The sequence below is a fragment of the Lepus europaeus genome, chromosome 5 (assembly GCF_033115175.1).
Source record: "Lepus europaeus isolate LE1 chromosome 5, mLepTim1.pri, whole genome shotgun sequence".
Taxonomy (NCBI): domain Eukaryota; kingdom Metazoa; phylum Chordata; class Mammalia; order Lagomorpha; family Leporidae; genus Lepus; species Lepus europaeus.
The window spans coordinates 103,475,178-103,495,250 of NC_084831.1; the positions used below are offsets into that span (position 1 = coordinate 103,475,178).

Below are 20,073 nucleotides of genomic sequence, written 5' to 3' on the forward strand. Positions count from 1 at the left end.
TGTGTACTGGTGACACGCAGTCATAACCCATCTTCCAGATGCCCATTTGGTTATGTGGAAAGCTGTATTCCTTTCAACCTGTAGGTCCTCTTATACAGTGTACAGCAAACATCAGTAAATATTGAATGGGCCATTGGGAAAAGATGTAAGAAGAAAATGAATTTTTAGTATTACAGATCAGTAGTTTGAACAGTGCCTTTTGGGCTCCAGTCTTTTTGGATTGGATTCTATTTCACATTTTGATGTAACCTTTCACTAACAAACAAGCAAACAAAAATCTTTGGTGATCCTTAGAACTGCTTCAGAAAGCAAGTCCCAGAAGTTCAATGCCTTTGTTGGTAGTTTATTTTTCTTTCTTTTTTTGAGGGTGGGGTGAGGGGAGTTACAACTATGCAGATGATATAATTGTATATCTAGCAGAACTTTTGTTAGGAGTGGGGAAACGATATGAAAGAAAGAAAATGATCAGCTTCAGTTGGGGATTGACTTGAATGGCCATAATGTAAATATGATAGATCTTACTCATTTTGAATATATGTTTTCTGTATTGTATTCTGTAATATAGAGTCATCTGGAAATGAGATCTGGTAAAATACCATTTTCAGTTGTAGTCTAGGGCTAGTGGAATGGTGTTGTTGATAATCTAAAATAACAGATAATCCGAAAAAGCTTAATTTACTTGGAAATGCATTTTGTACTTTTCATTTGAATATGTCTGTCTGATGTGTTCTTTTTTAGTCCTTCTGCTAATGAAAAATAGTAGTCCCCCACCTTTCTGCCTTTATACCATTTTCATTTGTTCTCTGTTGACACAAAGATCACCCTTACCTCACCATACAAAATAACAGCACATTCTTGAGGATGAAGGAAGGCAGTTTAAGTCAATGATTTTCAAATATGATTTAAATCAAAATCATGTGGACCCATCTCAGAGCTTGACTCTTGGCTGGCAGTTCATGATTTTTAAAAGGTGACTCTGATCATCAGGCTTGTCAAGCAACTAATTTGTGTTTTGAATTAAAAGATCTGGCAGAGCCAGAAGGTGGGGGTGAAACATCAGTCTACCAGCCTGGAGAAAAAAGGGTTGCTATTTGTAATCAAAGAAGCTAAAAATTTCCTATGTGTTTTCTCTGGAGGATGCAGGAGATTTGTGGTGGCTAATGTTTCAGAATTCAGTTGGCCAGAACTTGGGATCATCTCTAAGAAGGCAGCGTATCTAAGAAAGTTAAAGTTTAATGAATAGCTCCTAGCAGAAAGGGTTGCAACAATAGCATTATTTTGTTGACAGCCACATCTCCTTTTTGAGACCTTGGGCACTACCATCCATTAGTCTGTGTAAGGAGGCAGTGTCCTCCCCAGTGGGCAGGCTTCACTAAGCCTCAGCCTCAGAGCAGCTTCCAGCTCCTTGCAGGGAAATCGTCGTCTGCGATCATTCACAAGTGCATCTCAGTGTGATCTGTTTCCATCTTGGAGAATTTGAGTTCTAAATCTCTAGTTCAGCTCATCATTTTAGTATTTTTACTGGTTGTTTTTCACAAGGTGCTGCTATCTAAGAATAGATGGACCAAAGTTTTTAAAAATGTTTTTCTTGTCTTATTTTTTATTATCATGTTTTCTGTTTGTGTTATGTATGCATTTTAGACTATTTAAAAATAAGGACTGGTTTTTCTAATTCATTCATTAACCACCACCATTCTGATTTATGGCTGTGACTTTTTTGGACATGGCTTATTTTGCCTACCTAGTTACTTCATACGTTTATCCATTTGCTAATCATGTGTGGTGTAGTTCTGGCATTTCCTGTTGCAGAACTCATTGCTGTACTGCAGTTATTATAAGGGGTAAAGTTAGTCTCTTATTTCAGTTGAAAAGTTACCCTCCCAGATGTTTAAAAAAAAATCAGTCGCCTTAAGCAGCTCTAAGCTCCTTTAGTCTTACTACTTAATGGAGTCTTTCCTTTCCATTTGTAATATTGACTTTCAGAATAACGTTGTCTTGGTTTGCCAGGACTGCCGGGTAATGATTGTGTTCTACTTCAGGCTTTGTTGAGGTCTGACGTGGATAGCCACAGTTCTCCAGGTAGCTTTGTGACCGTTATTTGGTTACTGTTCGCAACAAGCTCAGAGGGAAGAGCAAGCTGCCCAGAGGCCTGAAATTAAGTTAGTTTTGGTGTCAACTACTTAGGGAGTCAAAGAAAGGTTTTGTGAGATACTAGGGAATTAACTACCTTCCCTGACTAGTTAAGACCTTTGTTCCTTTACCTTCTGTAGCTTTTAAAATTCTCCTTCTCCCCTAATTTTCTCATTATCTCTTGTGAGTTACTTCTGCTGAGGACAATGTCAGGCCTAGGGCTGACCTGATTCTAGTCTTCTTGGGAGTAAGAAGTAAAAAGGAATGTTATACAGCAGGACACAACTTGGGATACTTGATTAATCTATACAAATGCCCTGACTAGACTCTAGTAAATATTTATAAGCCAAGTACTGAGAAAATATACTTAATAAATCGCTCAGGTGATTTTGATGCAGCCAACATTTGGGAACAAGTAAACAGGACCTGATATTAAAGATCAACACATATTAAAATGACCTCAGAACACATAAGACCTTAGAATCACTAGTGAATGAGTTTTTTTTTTTTTTTTCCAGTATGCAAGATGTAACCTTTTGTCAGTACCTTCCACTAAAATAAGTATGAGGACTCTTTGGTCAAAGGCATTTCTACATCTTATATACAAAGCATTTAGTTTTTATATAAATTTAAGACCAGAAACTTGGGATAGCCAAACATTTATTTAATCGGTTTCAGCACATTTATTTATGCATTGAATATTGAAAGGTAACACACATCAAAAATTGAAAAAAGAAAATTATGCGACAGAGGTAACTGTGTATGCAATAACATGAGAATTCATTTAGAGTTGGTGGGTAAAACAAAATAGCTAGCTCTAAACTATAGAATGAAAATCTCTTCAAATACCTTGGTAGGGGGAATGATTGAGGAGTCAAATGTTAAAGTCTTTGTATGCCCAGTGCTAATTTTTTCTCTTCCTGAAATCTAATGGGAATCACAAAGTAGTGGGAATAATTACATACTAATACACTGTGGGGGATACTCTATCAGAGTGTTAATACACTCAACAGCAAGATCTGATAGCTGGAATATTAAATTCTGTACAGCTTGCCTTATCTATCTATCCCAGTTCCTCCCCACATACTCTTCAGGTTATCCAGACAGACATATTTACTAAGAGGCTTATGTATGTGTATGTAAGAGTTTCCTAGTCAGTGTAACAAACTACAAGAAATCACCTATTCTTTGTGTTTATCCATGCTCTTGTAGGATAAAGTTCCTGACACTTCTCAAAATCTTAGGAGACTGGAAAGTTGTTTGAAATGCTGAGCTCTGGTCTTCCCTGCTTCTGGTTGGCTACCACATCTTGTGTAGGTCACTCAGTCTTATATCCCTCATCTGTTAGTCAAACATGGACTTAGTTATTCCTCCCAGCTATGATGGCCTGTGGTTCTGATCAGACAGAAGGAACGTATTTGAAGGTGCTTTGTAAATATTCATTGTGATACTGAGGATTATGCTACACTACAAAAATGAAGTACCCTAACACAGTACCAACAAATGTGTTCATTTTAGCTGGTGATCTTTCCATCTTCACATTCTCCATATTCATTTTGAAGACCTAAAATGAAGTATAGAACTATAAATTGTTCTAAAATTTGTGAAGCAGCGTAAAAAAGATCTCTGTTTTACGTTTCAGTTTCGTTCTTTATTTTCTATTCAGACTAGAGCTTGCCAAAATGTAGAATAAGTTCCCTTCTGCAATCTTGAGTCTGCCCTCACAGAAACATCTTCATGTGTTTACCAAGAAGGACCACTAGAGGTTCTGGCACCCTCACAGTCCTTGGCCCAACACCAAGGTCCTACTAGAATCTGTGCTCTAGGGGCTGTGCTGGGTAGAGAGGGTAGTGGGAGATAAGAGTTCTTCACCCTTCACCACCTCTCCACCCAGTGTGGCCAGCACACTTTGGTCTACGGCATCTCTAGCCATAGCATGGGCTTTGCATGCTGCTGTGCCTCATCTTGGTGATGGGAGAGAGAACTCTGATTTGGACTCTTTGGGGGACATGTACGTGACTTATTAGAGTAGGACCTGTTATAAGCAAATGTGTCTTTTAGATTGCTCTTAAGACTGAGTTATTGTGCAGCTGTTATCCTCATCCACAGAAAACAAAGCACATTTCAATTTTAATGTTTTTTTTTCCCATTTTTTTATTGTATGCATAACATGAGATTTGCCATTTTAATCATTTCGGAGGGTTCACTGGCACTGAGTTCATTCACGCTGTTGCACAACATCAGTACCATCCATCTTAAGAATGCTTCTCTTTCTGAACTGCAACTCTGTACCTCTTCAGCAGTAATTGTCCATCCCCTTTCTATCCCCAGATCCCAGTAACCATCACTCTACTGCATAACTTGAGGAGTTTCACTGTTTTAGGGACCTCATATAAATGGAATCATACAGTATCTGTCTTTGTGTCAATCAGGTTGTATTTTGTAAAAAAAAAAATTTTTTTTCACAGATTTATGTGAATTGGAACTTGGTTTACACTTGGTTTATTGTCATCAGTGTGTCTTTAGTCATGCTGTTAGGGAAGTACATTATGGATTCTGCTCACTGAGGGTGTGGGTAAGAAATTACACCTTCAACAAACAAACAAACTTAACAGCTATTTATATTATTAATATTTATATTATTATTTTTTCACATTCCACTTTGAAAGCTATTTATTTTAGTTTGGAGATGGTATTATTAAATAGTTGTGATTTGGAGGTGGCATAACTAAAAAATCACCAAGAATTTGGTTGGGAATGGGAGGAGCTTAAAAGCTTAGGAAAATGACTTTGACTTTATCATATATGGTGGGCTGTTGGTAGAAAGACTGCTCGCTGCTTTGGACATGGAAGGTCTGTTTTTGAAGATCTAGTTCTACCTTCTAGCAGTGTGATTTTGATGAAGATGCTCTACCTGCCTCCACCTCTGTTTCCCATGTATAAATTGCTAGTGGTGGCCTGGAATAATTTTAGATTCTTTCTGACACTAGCATTCCAGAAATTATGTTTGCAGTACAAGAAAATAGGGTAGAATATTTGTTTCTGACCTTGCTAACAAAAGAGAATTTCTGATGGTTTATAAGGGTATGAAGAAGGTACACGAAACTCAGCAGTACTTTACAGTGTGCAATTAAAAGGAGACAAAGACAATAGAGTATATGATGTAAATTTAAGCATTTTTATAGTTATTTCATACAATGAGAAATTTTCATGTATATAATCAAAATGTCTAGGAGATAAAAACCAGTCAGTCCTACAAGTGCACGTTAGCTGTAATGGTGGGGAAGTCTGAGAGCCTGACAAGCAGTTAAACTCGGTAAGGGTTTCTGTCTTTGGGGAACCAATCAAGAGCACCGAGGCAAGGTACTCTTACCTCTACCCAGAAGAGAGCCCAGTTCAGGGCGAAGGTGTCAGAAAATTATTTCGCCTTTGTTCTAAGATACAGGAGAATGGATGATTAGAGCCCAAAAGGTTTATTGCCAGAAGAGTCTAGATCGAAGCCATTCTGAATATAACTAGATTTGAGCTCAGTAAAAAGCAGCTGTATAACAGGTATGTTGCTTTAAGCACTATTTCCCCTCCTATTCTACAAGATTAATTTTTGCCTAGTGTTCATGCAAGGTGACTTGTTTAGGTTTGCTTAAAAATCAGTTAAAAATTGGGATTTCTATCAGACATGAAGACAACTAAAATACAGTCCTGTTTATTCTGCTGGAGACTTTCAGTTCTGCCACAAGGCCTGTCCCACAGTCTCTGCCTTCTTACCTGTACTAGAGGGCAGGTTGTATGTGTATATTCCTAACCAAGGAGCCTGTGCTACACTTTATAGGTTGGCCCAACACCAGTTTCTACCTAGATTCAGAGAAGCAAACTGTGTGGTACAATTTGAGGGGAGGTGGGGCTATCCTGTATGGAGTTGGAATAAATGCGATAAATTATGTGTGGGGCCTGAATGGGCAAGATTATGGTGGTAAGGAAATCTTTTGCCAGTATTTGTGGAGTGAACCCATGCATGGAATCTATTTTCTCTCTTTCTCTTTCGCACTGTATGTTGTTCTGCCTTTCGGGCAGATTAAAATAAATAAATGCTTAAACAATATTCTGAAAAGAGAGTCCATAGGTTTCATCATATTGCCAGAGAAATTCATGTAATGCAAAGCAGAATCAGAACTCTGTGTGTGTGTGTGTGTAGGTAAAATGACTTGGTTAGTGATATTTGGAATATGCCAGAGTAGTCCCCAGGGAACTCTTAGATGCCCAGGGTTTGTGTGTTTTGGTGCTTTGTATTTTGGGGGGGGCTTAAGTTTCAAAATTTGTAATAGCCAGAGTAGCTTCTCTGGTAATTCTCTTCCTCAGCTGGTTTCTTTTTAGGGAATCAGAAATGCTACTAAATGACTCCAGTTTAAACAGCTGCAGATTCTTCGTTGAGTTCCATACTCAAATGGCTCTCCAGTATTAATACTGCTGGTTGCAGCCTAAGTGTGAATGGGTGTTTCTGGCAAGGAGCAGATTTTTGTTTTAACTGACACTCTGTATTATGTATAAATCTTGGATGCCAAGAGCTTTCCTCGCTTGTGGTTGTAAAATGCTAAATCTATACTTGACTTCACCACCTCCTGTCAAGATAAATGCAAGCTTCATTTCCCCTCAGAAGAGTTCAGAGGAATAATTTATTTGCTGGTCTGTTTGGGGAGATAGTGTTTTCCGCCCACATCATGTGGACCCAACTGCAAAGATTCTCAGTGCCTGAAGTAAGCTCAGCTGTCTCTTTTGTTCTCTTGAACGTGCAGTAGCTGAAATGAGAATTATAGAATTGCCCACTTAATTTCAGTTCTATGATAAGAGAAGTGGCAGCAGTGAAACCATAAGTGTCTTACAGGGGAGTATGTTGCTGTCCTCCAAGTTTAGTCAAGAATTATCTCGTATTGCTGAGCAGTTATTTTTAGAGATAAAGGAAGCTCAGTCTGTTTGACGCCTGAGGGGCAGAGATAATTTGTGCTTAATAAAAATGATCACTGTTGGATGAGTGCCTTAGAAACTAACAAATTCAGTTCCTGTTTAGTGATCCAGATCTCTGAGCCAAGGCACATAGAGGCCTGTCAAAGGGGTGGTAGATTTATTGAGGTTTTTTTTTTTTTTCAGACTGTAGAAGGTTTTGCTGTTTTATTTGGAATAGTTTATTCTAAAAATCAGGTGTAGAATTTTATAAATTGCAGGTTTTTTTATAGGACTTATTTCTGTGATTGTAACCACAGCGGCTATTTACCTGCTCTTGCATTATGTGTGTGTTTCTAAGCCTAACTCTGTGAGGGAGGGAGGGAGGGCTTCATTTTAGATGAGTACCTTGAAGCTCAGATAAAAGGATTCACATTCCTATATTAAGTTTCAAAACCAGTACTGAAACCTGGGTCTTAGGAGCTGCTGGCCTTGTACTCTTTAAACTGAACTAGCTATCCCACATTGAAAAGAACCTATGAGACCCAGAGGCCCTGTTGCAGTCAGGCAGTCTCCATGTCCAAGGGAGAATGGCTTCATTCTTTGTGCCAGGTACACTGACCTACAATTTTCAGCTTGCAGTGACCCAGATTCCAAGGCTGTTTGCAGAGTGTATACCTGAGGAGTGGTGGGGGTTAGAAGAGCCCACAGTCCTTGAGGTTTTCTTTGATGATGATGTCTGTAACTGCATCGAACACAAATTTGACGTTCTGTGTGTCTGTAGCGCAGGTCATGTGACTGTAGATTTCTTTGACATCTTTTCTCATATTGAGGTCAAGGAACTGGCTCTTGATATAATTCCCCGCATCCTCATAGGAGTTGTTTCCTAGTTTTCCAGAAAAAGTGGTGAAGAAGTAGGAGAAATTAACCCTCTCAGTTGCTCATTTTTAGGTAACTGACCTGATCCTCTAAATGTTGTGTCAGAAGTGCAGCTGGGGCCCTGTGTCTGGAGGGAAGATTTCTCTCCTCTGTTGCACTCCAGTGTTTTTCACTTTGAGTGCAGCAAGGAAGTTGAGTGAAGTGTGTCTGTCTTTGCCTTGGCTTCTGGAAGGTATCCTTTGTATAATCAGTGGCTGTTCTGCATCTGATGTCTGCTGTATTCCAGAGACATCTGAATTTCAGCCCTGTAACCGAGTGCCTGAGTTTCTCCCTTCAGACGAGTTCCTCTGTGTCTCCTTGGCATAGGAAATGAGGCAATCGCCAGTCACTACTAAAAGGCTATAGTAATATGGGTATTATTAATATCAGCAGCCTTTGACACTTACCATCATACTCTGGAAAACAAATACTGAGATGAACTTTCTTGATTTTTTCCTCAAAGAGGTCCTTTTTGTTGAGAAAGAGCACAATGGAAGTAGCGGCGAAGAACTTGTGGTTGCATATGCTGTTGAACAGATGCAAAGACTCATGCATACGATTCTGGTGAGAGGAAACACCATAAAATATCAGAATGGCTTTATGGCACGTCTGTCTGCTTCCTGTTCATGTTCCCCTTGGGGAGACTAGTGCTCTACATGTGAAAGAAAGGGGGACAGCTTATCTTTTTTTGTTTGTTTTTTTAATGTGGAAAGAGATCTGGCTTCCTTTTAATCCCCTTTCTATCATTTAATAGCTGTGTGACTTGGGAAAAACTGTTGAGCTTTTCTGAGTCTCAGTTTCCCTGATTTACAGGGCTGTTATGAAAGTTAACTCGGGTTATGTACGTGCAGTACCTGTGGAGTGGCTGGTGTAGAGACGTACAATGCCTGCTATGCAGGTCTTTGACAGCCAGGGCACAGCTAAAGACCCTGACATCATAACTGCCACTGATACAGGATTGAAACCAGGCCCAGCATGGCTTATGCCCATTTGCATCTCCAGGATGATTTTGATAGGCTTCTGTCATGGAGTTCCCGATCTCAATTTGGGCAGGAACACCACAGGAATATTTTTGGCCCCAGTACCACGTGGTGAGGGCTAGATAATTTCCTAGTACTCTGCACAAGCACGTCAGCTCTCTGATTTTCTTCTCTGATCACTCCTTTGTGAGAAGTTGAGATTTAAAGATGCATCTTTAAAATCAGTGCATACAGTTTTTCCATCATATGTATTTTCTGTGAACTTTTTGAGCACCCCTCATGTATTGCAGAGTCTAGCAGTTACCCGGGGCCCCAGCCCAGCCTGCGTTTAGGGAACATGTTGGCCTTTATAGTCCTAAATCCGTGTGCTCTCAGTTGACATGGGCTCAGTCTTCTCTGATAAAGCAAGAAACCCCTAATTCATAGCTTTTTCCCATGGTTTTGCCAAACTTTTTTAAAAATTAACATGTTATACTAATTACTGTCAGAAATCTTACTAAACCCTTTAAGGTCTTAGAAACTTGAGTGTTAAAGGGGCAAGAGCTCTTGGAAAGTGCATAGTGCTGTAAGACAGTTTGGCTAGAAGATATTTAGAGTACGCTAATGTGAACTTGAACTTAGGGAAAGAGAAGGGAACTGAAGCTGAAGCAAAAGAAGAGAAGTTCCATTAGGAAGCTGTAGGCCTCCAATTGTGAAGCAGATGTTTATATGAAATGAATGTTTTCCATGCCTTTAACATCCTTTCTCATACTCAGAGAAGGTAACTGGCTGGCCTCTGACCCTTACCTCGCAGTGCTCCTGTCTTGTCGATCTCTTCATGCTAATGACAACTACCCTCAGTTAGTTCTCTGGCTGCCAATTGAATTGGCATGTGATAAACCCGGCCTACCAGTCTCTCCATACTCCTGTTGATAGTGAATACATTTTTAGGTTTCTAAGCGACATTAGTAGCTCAACCCTTCTGTTATGCCCCATAAAGATATTTTCTTGCTCTTTCTCATCTCCTGTTCTTAGCTTCCATGGGCAGCCTGAGAGAGTACCTAGGGTTAATTCTTTGCCTATATGATGATCTTTTACCTCTTTAATACTCAATTTCTCTTATGAGTTTTGTGATGTCCAAGGAATACTTGGATGACTAATCTGAGACCAAGCTGATGGTTATCAAGTCTGGAACTCTGAAGTACTATGAACCAGCAGAAGAGGTTTCTCTGGAATTATCTGCATGAGACATCAATTAGTCAGCCAGAGGACGGCTGAACTGTCAGTGCGCTGACGTCGCCCATGTTGAAGCCACTGGAGTAACACAAGGCTTAGAGAATGGGTCATGGGGAGAACCTGTTCTACCAGAGCTGCTTGGTGCCAAGGCTACTCACCACTTCGTCATCTTCCACCAGCACCATATCGTAGGCACTGAGGGCTGCGCAGAAAATAATGCAGGTGACCCCCTCAAAGCAGTGGATCCACTTCTTTCTCTCTGATCTCTGCCCGCCCACATCAAACATCCTGAGGGAAGAAGCAACTCTTCTCATAGGCAGGCCCCACAGGGGACCCGCTTGCCTTTGCTGTTTATACTGACGGGCAGCCATTGTGGGGGCCATTTAGCAGCAAAATGAGAAGTGAGGAAGAAATGGGGAAGAAGCAGGGTCACAGTTCAGACTGGGCTTCAGCAGAGACCAAGCAGTGTGCCCATGGCTGGTTTTGGGATCCCACACTTGTGTCAGGTGTCCCAGGAAACCATGTACTCACCTGAAATTCAAGTCTTTGACAGAGAACTTGGTCTCAATGATGCCTGTGGTTTTGACTCTAGAGCGTAGCACGTCTTGCTCATTAGGAAGATAGTTAGGATCTGTAATCCGGTCCAGTTGGTTCAGGTAGCTAGAGAAAAGCAGTGGGCACTCATGAGACTAAATTTTCTTTAGCTAAGGCCAAGAGAGACCAAGAGTTTTAACCAAAGTCACGCAACTAATTTTGTGATAGAAACAGGCGTGGAATCTATATGGTTAAGTCTAGAATTGCTTCCTTTAAACCTTTATATGTCCTTATAAAAGGAAGTTGGAGTGGGGGCGGGTGTTGCTGAGGGACAAACTCATTTGAGGTGGGGGCTCTCTGCCATTTAAGCCAAGTCATAACTTTCTCTTGCAATCCACTTGACTGCACTTTCTAGACCCTAGAGTAGTTTACTGCTTGAAGCAGCTGGCAGTAGCAGACTGAAAGAGACTTTATGAAAGAGACATGGGACATGGACGCAATGCATGGACTCTGTCTATATCCTGAATCAAATTAGGGGAAAGTGTTTGAGAGGATTTGGGAAATCTGTATGCTGAATTAGAGATTTGGTGATATTAAGGAATCATTATTAAATAATCAGATGTGATGGGGGTACGGTGGTTTCTTTTTTAAAAGTCTTTGTTTTAGAGGTACATAATACAGTTTTTAGGATGGAATGATACCTGAAATGTGTTTTAAAATAATCCAGTGGGGACAGAGGTAAAATGAAATGAGGGGCTGTGAGTTAACTATTGACGCTGGGTGGTTCATTATATTATTGTATATTTTTGATATTTGAAAGTTACCACAAAAGAATTTTAATGGGTATAAGGCAGGCAGATGTGAAGTGAGATGGTGAGGAAAGGAAAATCAATATGCGTGCCTAAAGCATGCCAGCACTTTCACTCTGAAATTCTCATTTAACCTCACATTCCCATTTTACAATGGAGGAAAATCTGAGAAGAGAGCATGATGGTGGATTGTGAAGAACTCCCAGCTCTGTGATCAAGCAGACCTGGACACGAACCCAGCCCCTGCTATTTACATATACAACCTTGGGCAAGTTAACTTCTCTGAACCTCAATTGTCCTTCCATAAAATGGGGTCAATAAAAGTACTGTCTGATCCTTGACCATCTTCCTTTGGTTTGCCCTGGCATCCTGCCATAAGATGCTGTAGGGGGAGGATACCTTGCTTCTTCCCAGTAGCCTGAGTGAAACCTGGGGTTACAGGCCTTGACAGGGCCTGCAGGACTCCTGCGTCCCGGGAGGGTCGAGGACTGCTGGGCAGAGTGCCTCTGTCTTGAATTTCATGTCTTAGCTGGTAGGCTGCTGGCGACTGTGGAAGCCCTGTGGCCCAAGCCTAACAAAACAGGCCTATGGTCTGACTTCAGCCTGTGGATCTCCAGCTTTCCATGCTGGAAATCTTGCACCATGTGCAATTCAGAGGATCGCCTAGACATCCCCCGCCCCTGTCGGAGCCTTACTAAGCCGCCGAGTCATTGAGCTGGTACTCCGCAGCCCGGTCGAAGCAGGCTTGCACCCCGCCATCCTTCCACAGCTTCCTGATGACCTCCACCAGCTCGGGAGGCATGGTCCCCTCCTCGATGGAGTCGGCCAGGTTGTTGAGCTGTCGTCCATGATCCTGTAATGCGGAATCTCAACTGAGAACTTCACATGTGTAATGGCTTTCCAGGAGTCTTCTGGGAATTCTGAGTGTGAAACGTTTTGCCTTGCTGCCAAAGCCTGAGTGGAGACCAGCTCCAGGGAGGATGCTAAGAAAACACTGATGAACTCCTGGGTGTGTTCTCTAGCTGGAGACAGTGGCCAATATAGCTGACCCTGGACAGACAGAAACCTATCACTTCTGTTCTCTGGATGATTCAAATAGAGCAAAAGGCCAAAGCTGGAACTAGGGACCTAGTCTATAAAAGTTCCATGGCTGCGGCAAGGAGCCCAAAGGAGCAATTTAAATGATAAAATTAAAAATGCAGAGGAAGCCAAAAGCAAAGGTTGCTTACTTCTCCAGGACTGAATAAAAAGATCTGAAGCCCAGCAGATAGGACTTTGAGACACACACAACTTTTTTTCTGACCCATCTTTCCTCAGAGTGCCTTGGCCTCTTTCCTGGTTCTCATTAGGCATGCCTGCTTCCACTCTTAACTGCATAGCATGAATCACGTACCGCACAGCTTGGTTCAGCATAGTCGATGCCCAGCGTGGACATGGCCCGGATGATGGCCAGGATGGACTGCAACACATTCCCGTAGATGATAGTCTTGAACTCCAGGCACTCTTCCGGTGAGTAGCCGTCCTGGTGAATGATCCTGCAGGGGCAGGCACCCACCCAGCCTTCAGCTGCACCTGAGTAACCAGGCTTAAAGGACTGGGAATCTCTCTATTCCTGCTGCTGTCCCAACGTGGGGAGGGAGAAGGGCAAGCAGCACTGGGAATCGAGTCCCTTATACCTGGCTTCCTTGCGGCTGAAGACCCCTCCCCTTGGGTACCTGCCCCGACTTCCTCGTAGCCTCCCGAGTCTGTTTTGCCTACTCACTTCATCTGTTTGACGATGGTGCTCTTTCCAGACTCACCAGCACCTGGAAGGAGAAATGCTTGTGCTCCCATCTGTACCAGCGCTCCCCCGCACTGCAGGAGAAGGCGGAGCTCCCAAGCTGCATAGGGGAAAACCCAGGGATAACTACTGCCCTCCGTTTCTGGCAGCCTTGAGCTTGGGTTTCCAGAAGTTTCTCAATGAAGGCACTGTTCACATTTGGGGCTGGATCATTCTTTCCTTGTGGGGAGCTGTACTGTGCATTGTAGAATGTTCAGCAGATTCCTGGTCTCTACTAGAGGCCCAGTCCCCTACTTAAAAACAACCAGAAATGTCTCCAGATAGTTGCAGGTGGCCCCTGGGGATCAAAAGTCTCCATGTGAGAACCCCTGACAGATTCAAGGGAATTCCTTTAACACATTTCCCCTCTCTGCCTGCTTTCCACTTAACGTGAGTGATCTTGGGGTAGGACTGGAGAGGGCTATGCCCCATCACCGAAATACTATTTTGAGTCTCTTTATTGACTAAAATGACCCAGCAACATCATTCACACTCTGCTTTCCCCCTTCAGAAATACACACTCCCTTCACCCCCTCTCAGTCTGCTACCCTTATCCCTCAGCCTGTGCTTACTTCCTCAGCTGCTTATCCTGAACCCAGAAGGCATCAGATTAGGCTTAAAAGACCTCTTAGTGGCCCTGCCATCTCCGTTTCCCCCTGGGTAACCTCTGGGCTCCTTGGAGTCTGGGTCCAGCCTCCAGGGGTAGCCTTCAGTGTACCCTTAGGGCTGTGCCATAGATCAGCTGGGGGAAGCAGAGGGGCCTTAGCCTGGTACTCCATTTCCCAGGCCTCTCATTGGCTTGGGAACCTAGCCCAGACCACCATTCTTCTGCAGAGACCCCACCTACCCCAGGTAGCCTGTACTTCTTTTTGCTTTCTGCTTTTTCCCTAAGCAAGGTGTCTCAAAAGTTTGTCACTGCTGCTCTTTGTAGCCACGGCCAGTGTCCCTGACTGGCCCACTGAAGTCTTTCATTTCCTCAGCACGGGCTGTGATCTGCTTAGGAGCTCATCAAGGTGATGGCTCTCCCATCTGGCCGGGGCTTTAGAGGCAGCTGCTGCTGGACAGGAAGCCAAGAAGGGACTGCTGCAGATAAAGATGCCCCGCCTCTTCCCTCCGGGCTCCCTACCCCACATTGTTTTCACTGAAGGCAGGGAGAAGGAACCAGTGCACTTGGCAGGAACCAGTGGGCCTATCCCTGGGACTGTGGAGTGGGATTGTGTGGACTCCTGAATCATTGGGGAGAGAAGGTCCTGCTCTCTGGGGTGCCTTGCAGGCTCCATGTGAACTCAGCCCTCGAGCTCCCACTCTCTTAGCCTGAGACTCGACAGGAGAGAAGAAGAACAGCCTGCCATCCTGCACCCCCCCCCCCCCCCGGGGTTGGCTAGAACCCACCGGCCCTCCAGGAGAGCAGGACGGAGCACCGCCTTCTCCTTTCTGGGCTCCTCTTCCTGCCTCACCCAGCAGCAGCAGCTTCACGGTCTTGGCTTCCTTGTCAGCATCCTCCTGCAGCTTCTTTTCCAGCTCCTTGGACCTCTTGGCCAGTTCCTTGTCTTCAGCGCTGATTCCACTCCCCATCTCCCTCGTCCCTTCCTCAGGCTGTTAATCTATAAGGATCCCTACACGATCAATGGAAGAAAAGGAAATAAGTTCGGATCAAGTATCATTCTTTAGCTCCCTGAAAAGCTGGTCCATGTGGGGCTGAGTGAGGGCAGGAGCTTGTACCTTGCCTGCCTCTGCTGGGACTCTCTACCCCACCTGGAGACCTACTTCTTAGTCCAGGGACTGTAGCCTTTATAGCTGGCGGTGTGATGGGTCAAGCCAATTAAGAGCTTTGTCAATACGACAAAGGGCAAAGACACCAGTGTTCCTGCAGTCAGGGAGGTGATCTGCTGGATTCTGCCGCGGGCTGCAGGCTGCGGGGTGGGGTGGGGGTGGGGGGGCAGGAGGGATAGGATGCCGGTGCCTGAACTCTTTGGAATAAAATGGCCACCTCCATCCTTTTGAGGGGCTCATCCCCCGAGAGTGCCTTGCTTCCTTGGACTCCCACGCATCACAGAACTAGAGATGAGGGACACACATGTAGGAGTATTTCCCCTGTGGAGCCTCTGTGGTAAAGGATCTTGGTTTCTAGGGCTTGGAGGCATCAACGCACATGGGTTCATCACAGCAGGCTAGTTCTGGCGAGAAATTTTTGTTTGGGGTGGTGCCCTTCATTGGAACAATTAGGAATGTTTCCCTCAGCTTCCCCAGTGGCCTCTGCTCCAGGAAGCCATTAGCATGGTTCTGTGTGTTGGCGCATCTCGTATACATACTTCTGTTGTTGGCACTTACCACTCCCTGCAGAACTCTGCATGTTTTACACTGTAAGTTCCTCCCCTTTAAAAAAGAAAAAAAAGGGGGGCTGATTTAGCTGATACGGAGTGCAGTCTGGGGTTTAACCATTTCCCTGGTGATTCTAACATGCAGCCGAACAAGAGGAATTTCATTTGCTCTTCCCTTGAGGAGCTGGAGTTATGCAGAAGGGGCCAGCTGGACTGAGAAGACGGGAAGAGAACCCAGGTCTCCCGCCAGGGACTCTGGGCCATCACTGATCCTCTGCCTCCTCCCTGCCACCTTCAGCTGAAAGTCTGCGGACCCAGACTCTCAAGAGGAAGGAGAATCCGGCAGGCAGCTGCAGAGGCGCCGTCCAGGGCGGTCACGTTTTCCCAATCGGAAACTGGCAAGTGCTTATTGACTTACAGGCTAACCGGAGAGCCTCTTTGAGATCGTGGCCGTCTTGGAATCTTGGCTATAAGGTTTCAGTAATTATCCCTCACCGCCAGCCCTGCCCTAGCCTACCCACGGCATTGCTCATTTACACGTGGGCCGGGGCTGCGCAGAAGGCTGCACTGTAGAAGGCAAGGGACTGCCAGGAACCAGGCTAGACAGCCTTCGTGGCTCACACGGGTCAGTCCTGACAGTGACAGCAAGGCAGTGCCACTGTCCGCGGTTTACACACCAGACAATTGAGACCCAAGCGTTAAGCAACCTGTTCAAGGTCATACAGCTTAGTAAACAGTGATCTCTCTTCCCACTGCCCCCACAGAAGCAGCCAAGTGCGTGATCTCCTGCAACCCAGCAGCACTGGCGTTGCTAAAGGAACCGCTGACGTGTGTCACACGCAGGGAACACATTTGCACTTGTTCCCTTTTCGGAGGCTACTGCCACAAGCTTCTGGGCAGCTTCTGCTTTGTTTCCAAGCTGAGTGAGGGAATGCCTGGCCCTTGCCCGGCATCTAAGGGCACAGACCCAAACACGGCACTCACCCTGTGCCCGCTGCCGGCTCCTGAGACTTTCCTGTGGCCAGTCCGCTCCTCACCACATTGAGTGACAGCGTGCCGGGGAAGTGGTGTGGCATGTAGTGCCATTTCCCTTTGAGAGGCAAGGGGACAGAAGCACAGAGAAGCGCTCTTCCAATGAAGCAAGTTCCTAACACAATCCGAGCCGGAGCTCGGGGGTCCTGGCTCACAGCCCTTTCTGCCCACAGCATTTGAGTGAGCAAGGACTCGTGGTTTCCCAAGGAAACTGAGCAGCCTGGCTCCTGGGTAAGGGGCTCTCAGGATTTGTACTTAAAGGTGAGGAACCGCCTTCAGGACTTTCCAGTCCAGAGGAAGAGGTGGGGGAAAGTCAGAAGTTAGTTTAAGGGACTCCATGGTTGGAAATGTGGGGAACTCAGAGCCTGCACCACTGGCAGGGGAGGCAGCCACGCAGCGGGTCTCCCCGCAGACTGGCACGAAGGAAGGGTGGTGGTAAGCGGAGCAGGAGAGCAGGAGTGGGGGTAAGCATTCTGGGGAGAGGAAGGCCAGCAGGCGTGCAGCATGAGTGTGCTCAGAGAAGACAGGGAAGTTGGATGTGACCGGGACTGGGGTGAAAGGGCGTGGGGAGGGGAAGGCTGTGACACAGGACAGGAAAGGGAAATGCGCCAGCCAGTGAAGAGCCTTGAATGGCAGGTTAAGGGCTTTGGCCAAAATCCATTGGCGACTTGCAAATACAGATGGTTACAGCTGCCTGGTGCTGCATAAACAGTGCTGGGTGACCGGAGTGACAAGGGAGAGCTGGCTGCTGGGGGAAGCTGAGGAGCAAAAGCCAAACAGCTTGGTTCCAGAAGGGTCTAGGCAAAGGGTATCGTTCAGAAAATTGGGATCTTGTCTGGAGCTGTTGAGTTTTCTTTCCCAAGTCTGAGGAGTGGTGTGGCCCAGCGAGGCTGACAACACGACTGAGCTGAAGGCCAGAAGTGAAGAGAAGCGGCTCTTCAGAGATGCAGGAATGTGTTGTCACAGGGGTCTGGGCGGGCCGCAAGGAGCCGGTGGAGGCGTAGCCTGGCATCAGAGCTCAGGAAGATCCCAGAGGCTCATGAGCAACATTAGGGCCTTCCGGGGGCGGGGAGTGGGGGTACAGCTGAGGCCATGGCTGACTCACTTCTTCATTCCCCAAGCTCAGCTTCACCTAGAGAATGAAACCCCACTGGGATTCTTGCTGGGGTTGAGGGGGCGGGGGTGGGGGCGGGGGGGGGGAGGTTGACGCTTGCTCGGCTGTAACCAGGGCATACTTCCTACACACACACACACACACACACACACGCACGCTTCGCAGGTGGCCTGGAAACAGGGGAGGCTCACAGAGGGAAGGGTGTGTTGCAGGTGGGACCAGGGAGGATCACGCAGGGACTGAGGAACTGGTTTGCCTGGGTTGGGTAGAGGGCAAGCAGTGCCACCTATTGGCTGGCCAGGCTGGTAGGTCTGCCCTGGGCGGCTGCTGAAGAGGCCCAAGGTAAGGCTTTGTCCTCTGAAAACTGTCACCCTTTTCGTCTTCTCAAATGCAAATTATACATAGTGCTTGATTTTTGAGATTTTTTTTAAAAGCTCACTCTCAAACTTAGCCCAGAGACCAACAGACAGAGCCACATCAAGAATAGCTTTGAGGCCGGCGCCGCGGCTCACTAGGCTAATCCTCCGCCTTGCGGCGCCGGCACACCGGGTTCTAGTCCCGGTCGGGGCACCGATCCTGTCCCGGTTGCCCCTCTTCCAGGCCAGCTCTCTGCTGTGGCCAGGGAGTGCAGTGGAGGATGGCCCAAGTGTTTGGGCTCTGCACCCCATGGGAGACCAGGAGAAGCACCTGGCTCCTGCCATCGGATCAGCGCGGTGCGCCGGCCGCAGCGCGCTACCGCGGCGGCCATTGGAGGGTGAACCAACGGCAAAAAGGAAGACCTTTCTCTCTGTCTCTCTCTCACTGTCCACTCTGCCTGTCAAAAAAAAAAAAAAAAAAAAAAAAGAATAGCTTTGAAGTCTAGAGTTGATACCAGGTGGGGCTGGCACTGCAGTGCCACCATTTGTGACACTCCTGTGTTGGAGTGCCAGTTGGGCATTTGGGGGGTGAACCCGTGGATGGAAGATCTCTCCCTCTATCATTCTGCCTAAATAAATCAAAACAAAACAAACCCCAAAGACTCCTGGGAGCCTGGGTGGGGGAGTCCATGTGTGGGCGACTGGAGTTTCACAGGCTTTTGATGATTTCCGTCCGCTTGGTTTTAAAAGTAATTGGTATGCTCTATATAGTCAGTATTTAAGTGCAGATGAACATAAAGAACAAAGCAAAGCTAACTGTGGTCCCACCAGTCACAGATCATCATTTGTAAACTTTTTGGTGTGCTTTTCTGGCACACATGTCACATAATTAGGACTATATTGTGTGTATAGTTTTTTTGCATCCATTTTCACCTGATTTTATATTGTAAACATTTCCACTTCATTAAAAAAATTCTCTAAGAAGCTTTTAAAGGTTATATTTCATTGTATGCATATAATTTAAACATTTCCCTATGCTGGATCTTCAAGTTTTCAGCTTTTCTAGGTAAGAAATGCTGCAGCACATACATATTCTTCTGGCAGCGCTTTTAAAATAAACAATTTCCAGGCCAGCATTATGGCACAGTGGGTTCAGCTCAGCCAGCAACATCGGCATCCCATATCCTGGCTGCTCCACGTCTGATCCAGCTCCCTAATGCGCCTGGGAGGGCAGCTGAAGATGGCCCAACTGCTTGGATCCCTGCCACCCACATGGAAGCCCAGGATGGAGTTCCTAGCTCCCAGCTTCAGCCTGGCCTAGCTCTGTCCATTGTTGCCATTTGAGGGGTGAACCAAAGGGTGAACCTTTCTGTCTCTCCGTCTCTCAGTCACTCTGCCTTTCAAATAAATAAGTTTTTTTACTTTTTTTTTTTTTTTTGACAGGCAGAGTGGACAGTGAGAGAGAGAGACAGAGAGAAAGGTCTTCCTTTTGCTGTTGGTTCACCCTCCAATGGCCGCCGCGGCCGGCGCGCTGATCCGATGGCAGGAGCCAGGTGCTTCTCCTGGTCTCCCGTGCAGGTGCAGGGCCCAAGCACTTGGGCCATCCTCCACTGCACTCCCGGGCCACAGCAGAGAGCTGGCCTGGAAGAGGGGCAACCGGGACAGGATCGGTGCCCCGACCGGGACTAGAACCCGGTGTGCCAGCGCCGCAAGGCGGAGGATTAGCCTGTTGAGCCACGGCGCCGGCCTGTTTTTGTTTTTTTAATTCCTGGAGGTGGAGAACTGGGTCAGATTTAAGAACCTTTATGAGATTCCTGATTATCTACTACCAAATGGCATTCAGAAGATTATAGCAATGTTTATAGCCTCCGGTAGTCTGTGTGTGTGTGTGTCTGTGTCCCATTTCACTA

The 20,073-nt window shown here is 45.7% G+C and overlaps 1 protein-coding gene across 1 annotated transcript; it reads right to left on the reverse strand.

Moving 5' to 3' along the window:
- Nucleotides 1-7,717: 7,717 nt before the first annotated feature.
- GNAT2 (G protein subunit alpha transducin 2) lies at nt 7,718-14,951 on the reverse strand. Its single transcript, XM_062191906.1, has 8 exons — nt 14,798-14,951; nt 13,284-13,326; nt 12,915-13,056; nt 12,217-12,374; nt 10,710-10,838; nt 10,337-10,466; nt 8,391-8,544; nt 7,718-7,951 (listed from the first exon to the last, which is right to left on the reverse strand). The coding sequence occupies exons 1-8, from the start codon at nt 14,913-14,915 to the stop codon at nt 7,761-7,763; spliced, it is 1,065 nt and encodes a 354-aa protein (XP_062047890.1). The 5' UTR covers nt 14,916-14,951; the 3' UTR covers nt 7,718-7,760.
- Between the last annotated feature and the right edge of the window lie 5,122 nt (nt 14,952-20,073).

What these genes read in the sequence shown, in the direction of transcription:
- GNAT2 (XM_062191906.1), bottom strand. Translation starts at nt 14,915, where the DNA reads ATGGGGAGTGGAATCAGCGCTGAAGACAAGGAACTGGCCAAGAGGTCC. An exon ending in CGTGAAGCTGCTGCTGCTGG is followed by an intron (nt 13,327 to 14,797) that starts GTGAGGCAGGAA and finishes TTCTCCTTCCAG; the next exon opens with GTGCTGGTGAGTCTGGAAAG. An exon ending in ATGCTGAACCAAGCTGTGCG is followed by an intron (nt 12,375 to 12,914) that starts GTACGTGATTCA and finishes TCCGCATTACAG; the next exon opens with GATCATGGACGACAGCTCAA.